At 34.6% G+C, this 15,997-nt stretch overlaps 2 protein-coding genes across 2 annotated transcripts; both read left to right on the top strand.

Annotated features, from left to right (window-relative positions):
• The first annotated feature begins 2,025 nt into the window (after positions 1–2,025).
• Positions 2,026–3,221, top strand: LOC146723100 (uncharacterized). Its single transcript, XM_085483175.1, has one exon. It carries the CDS (start codon positions 2,115–2,117, stop codon positions 3,219–3,221), a length of 1,107 nt encoding a protein of 368 aa, XP_085339301.1. The 5' UTR covers positions 2,026–2,114.
• A 102-nt stretch (positions 3,222–3,323) lies between these two features.
• On the top strand, positions 3,324–11,094 carry LOC114944870 (uncharacterized). Its single transcript, XM_085483179.1, has 5 exons — positions 3,324–3,504; positions 3,698–3,987; positions 4,168–4,642; positions 5,117–5,371; positions 10,804–11,094. Exons 2-5 carry the CDS (start codon positions 3,955–3,957, stop codon positions 11,022–11,024), a joined length of 984 nt encoding a protein of 327 aa, XP_085339305.1. The 5' UTR covers positions 3,324–3,504; positions 3,698–3,954; the 3' UTR covers positions 11,025–11,094.
• Positions 11,095–15,997: the final 4,903 nt, after the last annotated feature.

The raw sequence follows: 15,997 nt of genomic DNA on the forward strand, positions 1-15,997 counted from the left end.
TAAACGGGATCTGGAATGTTTTTGTCTTTCTTTCGTTTATACACCTGCAATTAACATACAATGAATTATTTTTTGCAAGTGTATGAACTGTAAAACGCTAATGTGTTCAGTTGTATTGTAAGCGCGCTTGAATATTCACGGTTGTCGATTAATATACTCGCCAGAAAGAACTGATCTCTGTTCAGTCTAAACAACGAAGCTAGTAACGGAACTTTTTCCAGCACCGGTGGCGGAACCAACTCCGTTCTATTTTTTTCCGTCTGGTCGAGTACCGAATGTTATTCCTCAAACGATGGCACTAAATGGTTCCTTGCGAATTAATTTAATTACAAAAATTTCTTTTACCAAATGTTACAATCGTGCATTATCGTTTATCAAAAAATTTGAAAAAATTACCTGTACATCAAAACAACTTTTTTAATTCCACAACACTTTGGACTAGGCCACGCGCGTAAGGTTGATTAGTGCCCATTGTATTTTCAGTTCGGCACATGATCTAAATACTGTTTAACTCGATCTCCACCGCAATCTCTCTCTCTCTCTCCTCTCTCTCTCTCTCAGTCTCAGTAACACCAGCGCGATGACGCGACACGCGATATGCGACGAATCGCGAGAATAGGATTTTCTACCTATTCATATAAAACGCGATGCGCGATTACGAAACCTAACATCATTTATTGCATATTTACCATTTATTGCAATTTTATAATTTAATGACAATATCACTCTCGGATCGATGTCGTTTGCACGTTTATTTATAACCAAAGAGATCCTCTTTGTTTATAACGACATCGCATCTATAGATAGGATCGCAGTAAATCGCTCGTCGCGCGCTACAAATCTTCAAACTTGGTCAACTTTTTTGCGATGTCGCACTCTATAGTGCGACGGATATGACGTGCGGAAAAGCTGCACGCTCATTGGATATCGCGCATCGCGTGTCGCGTCATCGCGCTGGTGTGCAGGAGCCATAAAGGTGCCTTTACATGCTAGCATCAAGCGTCAAGCATCTACGTTTGCGCAGATGTCACATAAGATAAAAATAACTTCTTGTGGCTAATAATATTAATAAATATAATAAATATAATGATTATAATTAATATTATATTAATTTTCAGTACTAATATGTGCTAATATTCATTTGATCTCGACTTATTCATTGTATGATCTCGTATGATTCATCTTATTATTAGCAGCAAGAAGCTGAAATCTATTTTTTTATTTAACATTTGCGCAATGAGTTTTTGCGCCGACACGTTTGATGCTATCATATAAAAGCATCTTTATATCCAAATAATCCAATAGGATCGCATTGGAGCGAGAAGTATGTTGGGGGGGGAGCCTGCTATGCGAACAAACTTATAATTTGGCGGGACCGGCACCTTCCATATTTATTAGCAATATTGCATAAGAAATTGCGTAATATATATAAGATTTCGGTTTACATTTAATGAAAATCGTTTCGTTTCGTTTGTACGCGATTGCATCACATTAAGTGAAAAATGTCACGATATATATTATTTTTTTGTAATTATCATAAATATCATGTAAATATAAAACACAAGAGAAGACGCGTAAAATGTCCAGTTAGGAATCGTAAAAAAACATGTATTATACGTACAATTGCACAGAATAGTAAGTATCACCATTCTATATTTATTTAAAATAATATAAAATGTTTTTATTGCAATAATATTGTTAATATTGAGCACAACAGCACGTAACCTTTTTATTCGATTTTTAACAGGTTAATATTAACTTAAGTCGTAAAAATCTAAAGTTTTTACTTAGCACTGCTTTTTAGTTTTCTTTTCAGTTAAATTCTTGCATCAACGCGTTAATTTCTGGTTATTTATATATAAATAATTGAAATTACTATATTTATTGTTACAGAAAATAAAAATGATCTTCTTGCAATTGCTAAAAGTTTAAATACAAATAATCCACGTATTGCTCTGAAAAACATAAAATTAATTGTTAATAATAATAATAGTAAGTATTACAGTATTATAATTCTAAAACTACATGCAATATATTGCATTTCTATTTTTTACAGTAATTATACTTTTTTTGTAGAAACTACAGAAATACCACAAGATGCTTGCATTATCAATATGAATTATACTAAAAAGAATACTAATACTAACAATTTATATAATGCTATTGATTTTGACAATAATGTAGTATCATTTCTTTATAATGAACAAGGCCACAATGCAAATGATCAAAGTAACATCAATTATCTTATAAAACACGTTGATTCTAATAACGGATTTAAAACGAAAATTATTGGTAATACTGATAATTTTACAAATAATAATGCCGATAATAATGGAAATGATAGCATTGTAGAAAATATTAATGACAATAATTCTGCGAATAGTACTGATTTTGATAACAACGGGACATTTTCTAATGAACATGATCACACTGCAATAAATGATAAAAATTGTGTAACTAATAGTTCTAAGAAAAATGTTGGTTGTGATAATGCTATGATAATTCCTAGTGAGTCTAATAATGAGCAGAATAGAGTAAAAGCTACTAAACTTAACATTACATTTTCCTGTAATGACAGAAATCATAATGTAGTAGATAGTACTATTAATGCTAACAATTCTGCAAATGATACTGATTTTGATAATGTGATACTTTCTTATGAGAACAATAATGGTTGCAAAACAGTACATAGTGATATCAATAATTCTGCGAATGATAATGATCCTAATATTGATATATCACTTTTGTGCAATAATAATAACATTAATGCTAATAATTCTAAGAATAACTGTGAGTTTGATAATAATGTGATACTTTCTTGTGATAATGACAATAACTGTCATGTAAATACTGATATTGATATTAATTTTATAAACAGTAATAATTCTCATAATAATAATCTGACATTTTCCTGTGATAATGACAATTTCAATGTGTCTGAAACGGGTATTGTTCTCAAAGATGTCATGATATTTTCTTTTAACGATGATAATAGTTCTAGTATCTTAAATGATCTCACTAACGCCAAAGCTTCTATAAATTATAATGATAATGATAATAATATGATTTCCTGTGATTATGAAAATATTAATGACAATATTGCTTGTGCAAACACATTAAGTAATGATAGTGATAATAATATGATTTCCTGTGATGATATTAATGTCAATATTGTTTCTGCAAACACATCAAGTACTTTAGAATATCTACCTTCAGCATAGGAAATTACAATTGACAAAATAACTACGGAACATGAAAGCTTCCGCAATAACCTATCTCCAACTAATAATAAAAATTCTTCAGAATCACTGATAGATTTTTCTTCTATCAATACATTTGGTTGTAGAGAAGACAATTTATATGTTCCATTTTCTCAACCTAAGGGACATCAAAAAAAAAATTTTTGCTACTATTGCAAAAAGTTTCAGAGTAAAATTGCACGTCATTTAGAAAACGTGCATAAATTGGAACCTAAAGTAAAGAAATTTGTATTATTACCAAAAGGTGATCATATTTTTCAATTCTGTATAATTATTTAAGTTTATAGTATATTTTTTTATAAATATTGATTATTTGTTAAATATAATATATTAATATGTTATAATTTTTATTAATATATTTACATTATATATACATTATTTACATTATATATACATTATTTACATTATATATACATTACTTAATATTCTCATTGCAGGTAATTTAGAAAGAAAACAAATTATAGAGTCTATTAGAAAAAAAAGGAATTTCATACATAATACGGATCCTTTCTTAAATACGGGAGAATTAATTGTTTGTCGAAGGCCTGCCAAAAATAGTTGCAAAACAGTACAAGATTTTATAAGTTGCGCAAAGTGTAAAGGATGGTTCTCTAAAAATAATATCAGGCATCATTTTAAAGAATGTGTAGGAAAATCGAAAGGCAGAAATGTACAAGTTTTAGGACGTGCTTTGATGGGCAGAATTCATGAATGTGCAATTGAGACAGTAAGAAAATTTTTATTCCCAGTTTTGAGGAAAGATGATGTTACACAAAGTATTAAATATGATAAATTTATTTATAAATATTATGTATAAATATTATTTGTTTACAAATATTATAATTAAATTACACACAATATGGTATATGATGCAAAATAATAATCCATATATAACTTTTGTATATAGGTTGCTGATAAATACGTAAGATTCTTAATTCGTGGAAAATTGGGACGTACAGTGCCTGTGATTTTAGACATGGTATTAGTTCAATGTGTTGAACTAATTTTGAACCAGCGAAAGGATGCAAATGTTCCTGAGAAAAATCCGTATGTGTTTGGCATACCTAGTAGTACCAAACGTCATTTCAAATATTTAAGAGCGTGTATCCTTATGCGATATTTTTCTAAAAAATGTGATGCACAAATACCACATTTCTTAAGAGGTACTGAATTACGTAAACATATTGCTACAACATGCATTACGTTAAATTTATCTGACAATGAAGTGGATGATTTGGCGAACTTTATGGGACATCACGAGAAAATTCATAAACGCCATTATCGACAGTCAATAGCAGCTGTAGAGATAGTTCGTATGACGAAATTTCTTGAAGCAGCATTAGGTGAAAATGAGCAACAGCAATCTAATAATAGTGATTCAGGTATATACACTATTTATCTTATTATATATATGCCACAAGTACTTTTTATATATTAATTTTTGTATAAAATATATTAATTATTGTATTCCTTTTTTAAACTTTTCTGCATTCTTAATATATCTATTTAATTAGAAGAAAAAATCAGACAAAAGTCCGTATAAACCAAAACTTATGAAATTAAGGCTAATGTGTGCCACGATCATGGATGTCTGTGTAGAAATAAAAGTAGTAATAATGAATGCAACAATGAAACGTTACGTTTGGAACCTATTAAATCAAAGTATGAATATGATATATTCATTGAAATGGATTCAAATTGAGAATACGTTTCATTATTGTGTTCATTCTGCTTTACTCAATTTTTATGCATCGACGTCCGCGGTTGTAGCATATATTAGCCCTTAGTTTCAAGATTTGGTTACATATATATATACATATATAATAATTATCATAATATTGTGTTATTATTAACAGAAGAGGAAGAGATGCAAGAAACAAACAAAGATACTTCGAGTGCAGAATGGGAAAACGATGCCGAAACATGTATGATAAGTTCACGTAAGCCTTCTTTATTACGAACAGAAAGGAAATTACCGAAATTTCTTAGCGTAACAGATGAACAACAAAAATCTGTCAAAAAGAAAATCGTGCATCAAAACCATACTATAGTGAATAATGACAATGATTTTGACGAAACTTATTTCCCAAAGATAAAGAAACGTGGCAGTAGTAAGTTTATTTTCTCATTTTCACATATTGTATTCAGTTTTTATAAACTTATCAAGTCAGAGTGGATTTTCTTTTAAATATTATTTAGTATTATATTTTCATGTGACTATGTCAAAGTATATTAATATATTAAGCTTTTATTTATAATGCATTTTTTGATAGAATTTTGTAGAACTAGTGTGAATCTCACGTTGCGAGTGGTAGGATATAAGGAATAGTCGCGAGAGATATATGTGCAAAATTAGCAAGTATATCCTTTAATTGGAACCTTAGCAATACAAGAAAATATACATGTGACTCAGCAGAAAAAGATACGTGCGCGGCACATGAAAAGAGGAGAAGAACAGTAGAGAGAGAACATAAGCTGAGGAAATATCGCTCCTTGCCTATCTCGATAATCACGAGATGGCGTTACAATATAACAACGCGGAAGGTGACAGAATAGATTTTAATCTATTATTCCAACACGCCCTCTCAAGTTGCGCGTTAATGATTTTTGAAGTTTGCAGCTAGTAGTCCCAACTCTTTCAGGCATCTTTCGTGCGAGACACGAGGAAGTGCCTTAGTGAGGATATCAGCAGTCATACGTGTTGTGGGCACGTGTTGTAATTCCAATTTACCAGATGCGACCTTCTCACGAACGAAATGGCATCGGACGTCTATATGTTTCGTCCGAGCATGATGAACAGGGTCGGAAGCTATGTATAATGCCCCGAGGTTGTCGACAGAGAGAACGATCTTTCCATATTCGTCCATCCCAATCTCGTGGAACAGGCTTCGCAAATAGATGGCTTCCTTGGTAGCTTCCGAGAGACTAATGTACTCGGCCTCGGTAGACGATAAGGCAACTGTCCGTTGTTTCTGAGATCTCCAAGAGATTGCGGCTCCACCTAAAATATAAACGTAACCAGTATAAGAACGACGGTTAGATGTGTCGTTCGCCCAATCGGCATCTGAAAATCCGTGGATAGGGTCGCCTGCTTGGGTATAGACAAGCGCCAGATCAGACGTCCCCGACAAGTATCTCAGAATTCGCTTAGCCGCTGACCAGTGTTTAGCCTGAGGGTCATTCACATGTTGAGCCAGTCTGGAGACAGCATTTGCGATGTCTGGCCGTGTTGCTACAGCCAGGTACATTAATGCACCGATTAACTCACGATACGGCCATTTTTCTGAGTTGGGAGCCTTATTCACCAATGGCTCGGTTGCGGAACGCTGTGATGGCATCTCAGAAGGTGTAGCTACCGCGTTGCAGTTTTCCATTCCATATTCTTTCAGCAACGCCATGATATAACCCGTCTGAGATAGCTCAATCACATTGTTTTTTTGTGTAATTTCTAATCCCAGGCAATATTTTGAAGGTCCTAGGTCCTTTACTTCGAAGTCTTGCAGTAGTTGATCTCTGATCTCCTGGATCCAGGTTTCATCCCGCGCTGCCACGAGTAAATCGTCAACATAGACGACGACAAGCATGATTTCGGAATTACGCCAGCCATAATAGAGGCATGGTTCGTTCACTGTGGCCTTGAGCCCAAGATCCTTCATTTTTTGACTCAACCTTGCATGCCATTGTCGTCCAGCCTGACGTAAACCGTACAAAGCTCGTTTAAGACGACATGCATTTCCCCCTTTTTCGATCATATTCAACATAGTCTGAGCGCGTTTGTGAACTTCTGAAGCATTCGATGTCTTAGCAACAATTCTTTTCAGCATCTCTTCAAGCATCTCAGGCATTTTCATAATGACCTTTTCTTCGAGTTGACCATTTAAATAAGCAGTGACAACATCGAATTGCCAGATTTTTAGCCTTAGCTCTGCAGCAAGGGCCATCAAGGTCCTGACCGTTTCTAATCTTGCAACGGGGGCGAACGTTTGATAATAGTCGACTCCGAAGCGTTGACTATATCCTTTTGCAACTATTCTAGCCTTGCGTCGTTCAATCTGTCCATCTGGACGATATTTGTTCGTCAACACAAACCTGCAGCCAACAATGTTCTGTCCCTCGGATTTTTTGATGATATCCCATGTATCATTCTTCAACAAACCTACGACCTCTTCTTCTACAGCTCTTCTCCATTCTTCACGATCCTTACCCTCAAGTGCTTCTTGAACAGATACTTCGGCCACGCCGGTAAAAACATCGTCTGGGTCGCTTGTCTCTTCTGAATCCATCTCTATCGGACTCTCTTCAGCCTTCTCCGTCGACGTCTGGGATCTGAATAATTTTTGGGGTCGGCCTCGGTTTCCGGTGCGAAGCAATCTAGGCCTTCCAGGCGCTCGCTTGAGCCCTTCGCATTGTATCGAAGGTTCACACGGAGAATTAGGAGAGGCAACCAGTGGAACCGTTGCTGTGGGGTCGGTAGGAACTAGCTCGATACAATCGCGGGGAGAATCTTTGGAGGATTCTTCACTCAATTTCGTTGTACTTTCCACTGTCAATTCATCCAAGATTTGTGAATCATCAGATAGATTATTAATCTCCTCTAGGAAGCGAACATCTCGAGCAATGATAGTTTTATGTTTCGACGGGATCCACACCCGGAAGCCTTTTGTGTCTCTAGGATATCCTACAAAAATGCCTTCCAATGAACGGGCTGCTAGCTTATCCTTCGTCGGATCTTTATCTAGAACAAAAACTTTGGAACCAAAAATTCTTAGGTTATTATAATTTAATGATTCACCTGTCCATTTTTCAAATGGAATGTCTCCGTTTAGGGCACTCGTTGGGCACCTATTACGTATATAACAAGCAGTAGCGATGGCATCGGTCCAGAAACTTGCAGTCAATCCCGACTGAAGCATCAGACATCTAGCCATATCTTGCAAAGTCCGATTAAATCTTTCAGCTACTCCATTTTGCTGTGGAGTATAAGGGACTGTTAATCTGCGTTCAATGCCAATCTTTCCCAAATACTGGTCGAACTCGGCGCTACAATACTCTTTGCCATTGTCTGACTGCAAAAGCTTTATTTTTCTTCCGGTCACTCGTTCTACCATAGCTTGATACGATTTAAACGCCTCTAATACGCCCGCTTTTCTTCGTAGAAAATAAACTTCGGCCAATCTAGTGCAGTCATCAACAAAAGTTACAAAATATCGTGCACCATTTGCAGCCTGTGAACGATATGGGCCAACGACATCCGAATGTACAATCTTCAATGGCTCAGAGCACGGATTTCGATCCTTTGGAAACGGTAATGCAGTCATTTTTCCTTTTAAACATATGGTACAACGCGACAGATTATCAATATCTTTTAAGTTTACATTCGACGAAACGCGGTCCCGAATCGAAAGCGAGAGGTCCCGCGCATTTAAATGACCCAATCGGCAGTGCCACTTCAACAGTTCGGAGCACTCCGTTGCGATCGCAGCATTTTCGCATTTTACGTCTTCGCGAACGTAGTATAAGTCGCCTTTACGATCCGCTACTAATCTCACATCACCATCTCGACTCACTACTCGCGCTTCTCGATTATTGAAAAATACGTCGTGTCCCATGTCTGTTATCTTTGCCACTGAAATTAAATTTGTGCGTAAGTCGGGCACGTATAACGTATTTCGGAACTGCACCAATCGTTTTCTCTGCTTAGTCGCAGCATTGAGAATGACGTCGCCTTCGCCCTTAATTTCTGCAACGGCGTGACTAGCTAAATTTAATTTGTTTCTGCCTGATTCGTGAATCCATTGAAACCTTTTTTCGTCACCACACAGATGGGCAGTACATCCACTGTCGAGAATCCAAGGTCGAGTTGTTATTCCACACTTGCCTCCAAATGCCTCTTCAATCGGCACAGTCATGTGACAGGCAGCATACGAATCATCAACGGCACTTGCCGACTGCTGAGCTTTTCGAGGGGACTTACTTTCCTTCCTTTTTGGGCAATCCGGCCTCTTGTGTCCTACAACACCGCAGTCATAACATTTTACTATCGGGCTATTATTCTCGGTTCCCTTCTCATCAGTCTTTTCTCTTCTGGGATGTCGAAATCTTCTTGGTTTGCCATGTTTCACAGCCAATGCAGTAACAAGCTCTTCTCCAGCCTTTCGGGCTTCTGTTTCTTCCATAATCTTTACCTTTAATTCCTCAGCCGTGGGAAGTTTATCTCGAGACTCAATGGCACATCTAAAATTCTCAAATGACGCCGGAAGGCTATATAATAACATTATAGTTAACAGGTCTCCATTTACCTGCACATCCATACCCTCTAACTTGTCTACAGCGTCAAAAAATTTGTTGATATGGTCCTTCATGTTTCCGCCGTCTTGCATCCGCTGATGTATGAGCTGCTTTAACAACGTTGCTTTCCTTGCGGGCCCCTTCGAAGCGTAGATTGACTCGAGTTTTAACCATATATCACGTGACGTTTCGCATCCACGAATTTGCGATAATTCTGAAGGGTGAATTGAAAGGATTAAATCTGATCTTGCCTTTTTGTCTGCAACAGTCCAAGCCTGCGCGAGGGCATTTCCAGCTGCCGTCCCAGGCATAGGTTCTGGCTTAACCTTCTCTCCGCATACATACTCCCACAGATCATTCTTCGTAAGCAATGCCTCTGCCTGTAGTTTCCAGGTATCGTAATTGTCTTTCGACAGCAACTCGATACGATACGGTCCATATGATGCAGAAGCCATTGTATGAAAAAATGTGTAGACACTCGGGTCAAGCGTGAATTCACACAGGTTAATCGAGCACGTGGAGAAAGTAAAGAAAAAAAAACTAACCTCAACGCTCGGCGAAACCTGGGCCCATAACCTGTAGAACTAGTGTGAATCTCACGTTGCGAGTGGTAGGATATAAGGAATAGTCGCGAGAGATATATGTGCAAAATTAGCAAGTATATCCTTTAATTGGAACCTTAGCAATACAAGAAAATATACATGTGACTCAGCAGAAAAAGATACGTGCGCGGCACATGAAAAGAGGAGAAGAACAGTAGAGAGAGAACATAAGCTGAGGAAATATCGCTCCTTGCCTATCTCGATAATCACGAGATGGCGTTACAATATAACAACGCGGAAGGTGACAGAATAGATTTTAATCTATTATTCCAACAAATTTTAATGTACATAACAACAATATTTAATTAAAAAATAATAATGATAAATGATAAAGGTTCCACACACATTAGCTTAATTTAGTTATATATTTATTTATATTATTTGTATTTTTTATATTATTTTATATTATTTTATATTATTTTATATTATTTTATTTTTGCATTTCTATTTCTTTTTATTCTTATTATTATGACGTTATAATATTTATATTTTCTTATTAATGAAAGTTTGTCAGTACTCTGAAGAGAATTTTAAAGTAATTTTATTCTACTAGTAATTTAAATAAAAATACATTTAAATAAAATTTAGGTAAATTATTGCTTTTTATATAGAAATATTTATTCTGATTCATAGATAATTAATTTATTTTGTAGCATCTCCATTTGGTATAACAAAACGAAGACGTTGGACGGAAGAAGAACGTAATACAATATTGAAAGAATTTCAAAAAGAAATTACCACTTCACAGCTGCCATCTAACAAAAAAATTTCCTGTATAAAGAAAAAAATAAGTGCTTATTTAATCGATCCGTTGCTCAAATTAAAACGTGGATCCATAACTATATATCTGGCAAATTTAAGCGTCACTAAATGAATAAATATTTTTTCAGAAAATATTTATTTAGTCAAATCGGAAATATTTTAATTTTTTATTCAAAAATAATACGTAGATTACTTGTATTTAAATTTAAGCAATGCAAAAAATAAGTAGAATACCTAATTTTTATTATTTCATCACATTGAACTAAAAATTAAGTTACGTTGTGAGAATTTTATAAAAAAAGAAGTTAGAGAAGTTGCACTGCGCAAAGTCATTTATTTTGATTTCTTCATATATTTATATTGTATGTACAGTAGCAGTACTGTGTAGTTATTACAATTCTTTTATTGATAATATATATTCATGATTACAAGTGCAATATGTGAAATTAATTATATGACACATTAAGCTAAAAGTTATAGTTACATTGCGAAGAATTTTATAAAAAAGAAAGTTAGAAAAGCTGCACTGCGCAAGCTATTTATTTTGATTTTTAACATATTGCATGTATAGGTACGAGTAGTAGCAAGTAGGTGTTAGTTATTAGTTATATATTTATTGCTCAAATAGCTATTCAAGGAAGAACAGATACTGCAGATTCAACCTGAATCTACTATGTTTCGACATCAATCGTGTTCTAATAAATAAATATTCCGGCAATGCAAAGTTTCTATCTTCTCGTTGTCCATTGACATCATCAGGATATAAATCAGGGAAACACATGACATCCCAGATATTTATAACGATTATCCATTGGAAAATCTTCAATTTTCACCATTTGATAAAGCTTCAATGCAGATTCGTTATCGATTCTTTACGCGTGTATTGGGTATATTGTATACTGATCGTTAATATCCGAATGTTCAGTGATTTGTGTGAGAAAAGCCGTACGTTTTAAAACGGTTTGATCATTATTATTTTTGTTTTGCTGTACATTGTACAAATTCAATGCTGGTAATTCCTCAACCACTTCATTTATTTCGTCATTGTCGCTTTCCTCATCGACAATCCTATATTCTGTTCCCTGCAACTTATCCTTTAATAGATCATCAGATGACGCTGGAAGACGAATTTTTGAGTAATGAGGATTATTTTCTTTCAACCATTGTAAAGCCTTATACATTTTATTAATATCTACCAAATTTTCCCAAACCACTTTAGATTTCTTGGGTATACCTCGAACGAGAATGTGCAACTCGTGATTCAAATTTATAGGATCTTCCGGAGGACATACCTTATCCAATGTTTCTTGTAAAGGCAGAGACAAATGAAATGTTCTACCTTTTCCTAAACAGAGTTCGATTATATAAGTTTCTTGATTTAAAATGTGCTATATTTAAATCATTTAATTATTTTTTTCGTTCAAGTACAATTAACAGCAAAAGCTGCATATACGTAGGTATGTATTTGACTCTACTGCCATTACTTGAAACAAATACATTATTCGATATTAACAAATTGGAACTCTGGAATTACGAGTAATTATTTTTCATTGTACAGACTAGGTTTAAATTTTTGAGGACCTTTCTTTGAACATAGCTTGACCTTTTCATTTTTATGATTTTTTGAAGATAGGGTGAGAGAGGACGAATGAGGGTAAGAGAAGACGAGATAGGCGAAAGAGGGTAAAAGAGAACAAAAGAGGGTGAGAAAGGACGTACGAGGGTGAAAGAGGTAAGAGAGGGTGAGAGAGGACGAAAGAGGGTGAAAGAGGACGAAAGAGGTCGAAAGAGGGTGAGAGAGAACGAAAGAGGTTGAAAGAGGACGAAAGAGGGTGAGAGAGGACGAAAGAGTGTGAAAGAGGTCGAAAGAGGATGAGAGAGGGCAAAAGAGGGTGAGAAAGAATGAAAGATGGTGAGAGAGGACGAAAGAGAGTGAAAAAAAGTGAAAGAGGACGAAAGAGGGTAAAAGAGGGTGAGAAAGAATGAAAGAGGGTGAGAGAGGACGAAAGAGAGTGAAAGAGGACGAAAGAGGGTGAAAGAGGACGAAAGAGGGTGAGAGGGAATGAAAGAGGGTGAGAGGGAATGAAAGAGGGTGAAAGAGGGTGAGAGAGAATAAAAGAGGGTGAGGAGAGGACGAAAGAGGGTGAGAGAGGACGAAAGAGGGTGAAAGAGGACGAAAGGGGGTGAGAGGGAATGAAAGAGGGTGAAAGAAGGTGAGAGAGAATGAAAGAGAGTGAAAGAGGACGAAAGAGGGTGAGAGAGGGCGAAAGAGGGTGAAAGAGGGTGAGAGAGGACGAAAGAGGGTGAGAGAGGACGAAAGAGGGTGAAAGAGGCGAAAGAGGGGTGGAAGTGTGGGTGGGGTGGGGTGGGGGCGAGATGTGGGAGGGAAAGGGGTGGGTGGAAGTTGAGGGAGGTGTGAGTGAAAGGTGAGAAGAGATTTATACGCGGACAGAGAAGAAGAAGAAGAAGAAGAAGAAGAAGAAGAAGAAGAAGAAGAAGAAGAAGACGTTACTTCATTTTTCATGAAAAACGTCACTTTTTGACCGCTTGTATCTCCAGAACGGCTTGACCGATTTTATTTTTTCTTGGCTCAAATTACTCGTGGCGATGCCGCCTTTCAGGTTATATTACGTGCAATTCAAAATTTTTTATATTTTAGTAGTTCTACACCCCCAAAAAATGGACTTTGATGGTGCAGGATAAGGAGACTTGTAGTGTCTTTTAAGGTCTTTTAGGGTTTGAACATGGCCGGAGACACTACCGCGTCTCCTGAACTTGTAGTGTCTTTTAAGGTCTTTTAGGGTTTGAACATGGCCGGAGACACTACCGCGTCTCCTGATATATATATACAGGGTAGGCCATTTTAATCTTTCCACTAAAATTTCTCAAAATCCAAAAGTTTAAGACAAAAATGTTTCAGATAAAAGTTGTATGGTTTCAAGGGGGACATGAGATGGTGTCATTGATTTGACCTTGAATAGCCATTTGAAGGTTACGTGAAGGTCAACTTTAATTTCTTAAATGGAACACTATATTTTTTCTTGCATACTTTTGTAGCTGACTTCGAGATCTTTCCAAAACATTATAATCAAATGTTTTTTTATGAAGTATTTTTCGAGTTATTAAGGCTGCAAATTTGCAGTATTTTGACATAAAATACAAAATATCTTGGGAAATATTCATTTTTCGATTATCATACCTTAATACTTTTATGCACAGAATAATGAGACGAATCAATTGGTGTAAAGAAAACACATAGTTGTTTTAAATAAAAATTATCTAACTGCTTATTGCAATTTTCATATTTTTTTTAAAGGCAACTGTGTTTTCTTTACACCAACTGATTCATCTCATTATTCTGTGCATAAAAGTATTAAGGTATGATAATCGAAAAATGAATATTTCCCCAGATATTTTGTATTTTATGTCAAAATACTGCAAATTTGCAGCCTTAATAACTCGAAAAATACTTAATGAAAAAATATTTTATTGTAGTGTTTTGGAAAGATCTCGAAGTCAGCTACAAAAGTATGCAAGAAAAAATATAGTGTTCCATTTAAGAAATTGAAGTTGACCTTCACGTAACCTTTAAATGGCTATTCAAGGTCAAATCAATGACACCATCTCATGTCCCCCTTGAAATTATACAACTTTTATCTGAAACATTTTTGTCTTAAACTTTCGGATTTTGAGAAATTTTAGTGGAAAGATTAAAATGGCCTACCCTGTATATATATTCTATATATATATATATATATATATTCTATATATTTATATATATATATATATATATATATATATATATAACTATGTGTATATATAATTATTTTTTATAAAATTACAAGTTATATAAAATGGGACATCCTATTTAAATATATATCCTATATATATATATATATATATAGGATATATATTTAAATAGGATGTCCCATTTTATATAACTTGTAATTTTATAAAAAATAATTATATATACACATTGTTACACATCATCTTATACGCATATATTTGCGTATAATGTCGATGATAAGAATATAAATATAAATGTGTTTTTTTTTTTACTTTATTTGAACACAATTTATTGTTCACTTTGACATACATAATATGTATATGTGTTTCTATATTTATATTTATATGATGAAAAGGTACAAGTGTCTGTACAATTTCTTTTAGACACTAAAAAACATGATATAAAATGTACTTCTAATTTAATTTTTTGTTGCTCTCTTATTTACACCTTTTAGTATAAAGCTTTTTCACCACGACAAGGTAGGTGTAAATTGAGAAAGAATTTTTGTTTCATTTTACAGGGAGAAGAGACAAGTGCTGATATTTATAGCAATATTGACATTTATGTATTATTTGCAAAATCGATATAATTTCGATATATACAAAAACATGCACCTCTTTATGTATATATCGTTAGATATAAATACATAAAATTTGTGTTATATTTATTTGAGGAATTTTTTCCTAAAGATTCTTTTTTTAGAATTTTGGAAAAGGCGACAGTTTATTTTCTTCGATAATGTAAAGAAAATGTTGCCTCATATTATCAATACGATTCGAATATGTCATATTACAAGGATTTTCTCCTAAAGCTATAGTTGTAGCGAAAGCTGCAGCATAAATTCCACAACATGTGCCATCAGGTTGTTTTTGAACCTTTTCAAATATAATATCATTTGCACTTATTTGTGGATAACGACGATAAATGTAATTTTTTTCTTTAGGCACCAATTTATTGTATGTACAATCGGGTAGACTGTCATACACTCGAAGCTTGGTGCCGTCAAAAAATATACATCGCCAATGATTACTGCAATTTCCTCCAATAATTTGTAAGCTTTTGTTGCTACGACTTGGTTCAATTAAATGAGAATACTCTAAATATAACACACTTTGTGTTTCAAAAGGACATGTATTTTTTACGACGCGCAAGAATTTGTCCAATAAATCGTCGTTTATTAGACTATCCACAGGTAATACATTTTTCTCTATTTCACTATCAGATATAGGACGATTATCGAGAAAATTTTTTTGTCGTGCCATATCGTTTTCAGTTAGTTCTTTATTTTGTGAGTAACT

The sequence above is a fragment of the Nylanderia fulva genome, unplaced genomic scaffold (genome assembly GCF_048542155.1).
Source record: "Nylanderia fulva isolate GAGA-0341 unplaced genomic scaffold, ASM4854215v1 Scaffold232, whole genome shotgun sequence".
Taxonomy (NCBI): Eukaryota; Metazoa; Arthropoda; class Insecta; order Hymenoptera; family Formicidae; genus Nylanderia; species Nylanderia fulva.

Excerpts from the sequence above, each read along its gene's own strand:
- LOC114944870 (XM_085483179.1), top strand. The coding sequence starts at position 3,955 with ATGGGCAGAATTCATGAATGTGCAATTGAGACA. Across the intron at positions 3,988-4,167 it reads ATGAATGTGCAATTGAGACA|GTTGCTGATAAATACGTAAG; the intron begins GTAAGAAAATTT and ends TTTTGTATATAG. Across the intron at positions 4,643-5,116 it reads ATCTAATAATAGTGATTCAG|AAGAGGAAGAGATGCAAGAA; the intron begins GTATATACACTA and ends TATTATTAACAG.
- LOC146723100 (XM_085483175.1), top strand. The coding sequence starts at position 2,115 with ATGAATTATACTAAAAAGAATACTAATACTAACAATTTATATAATGCT.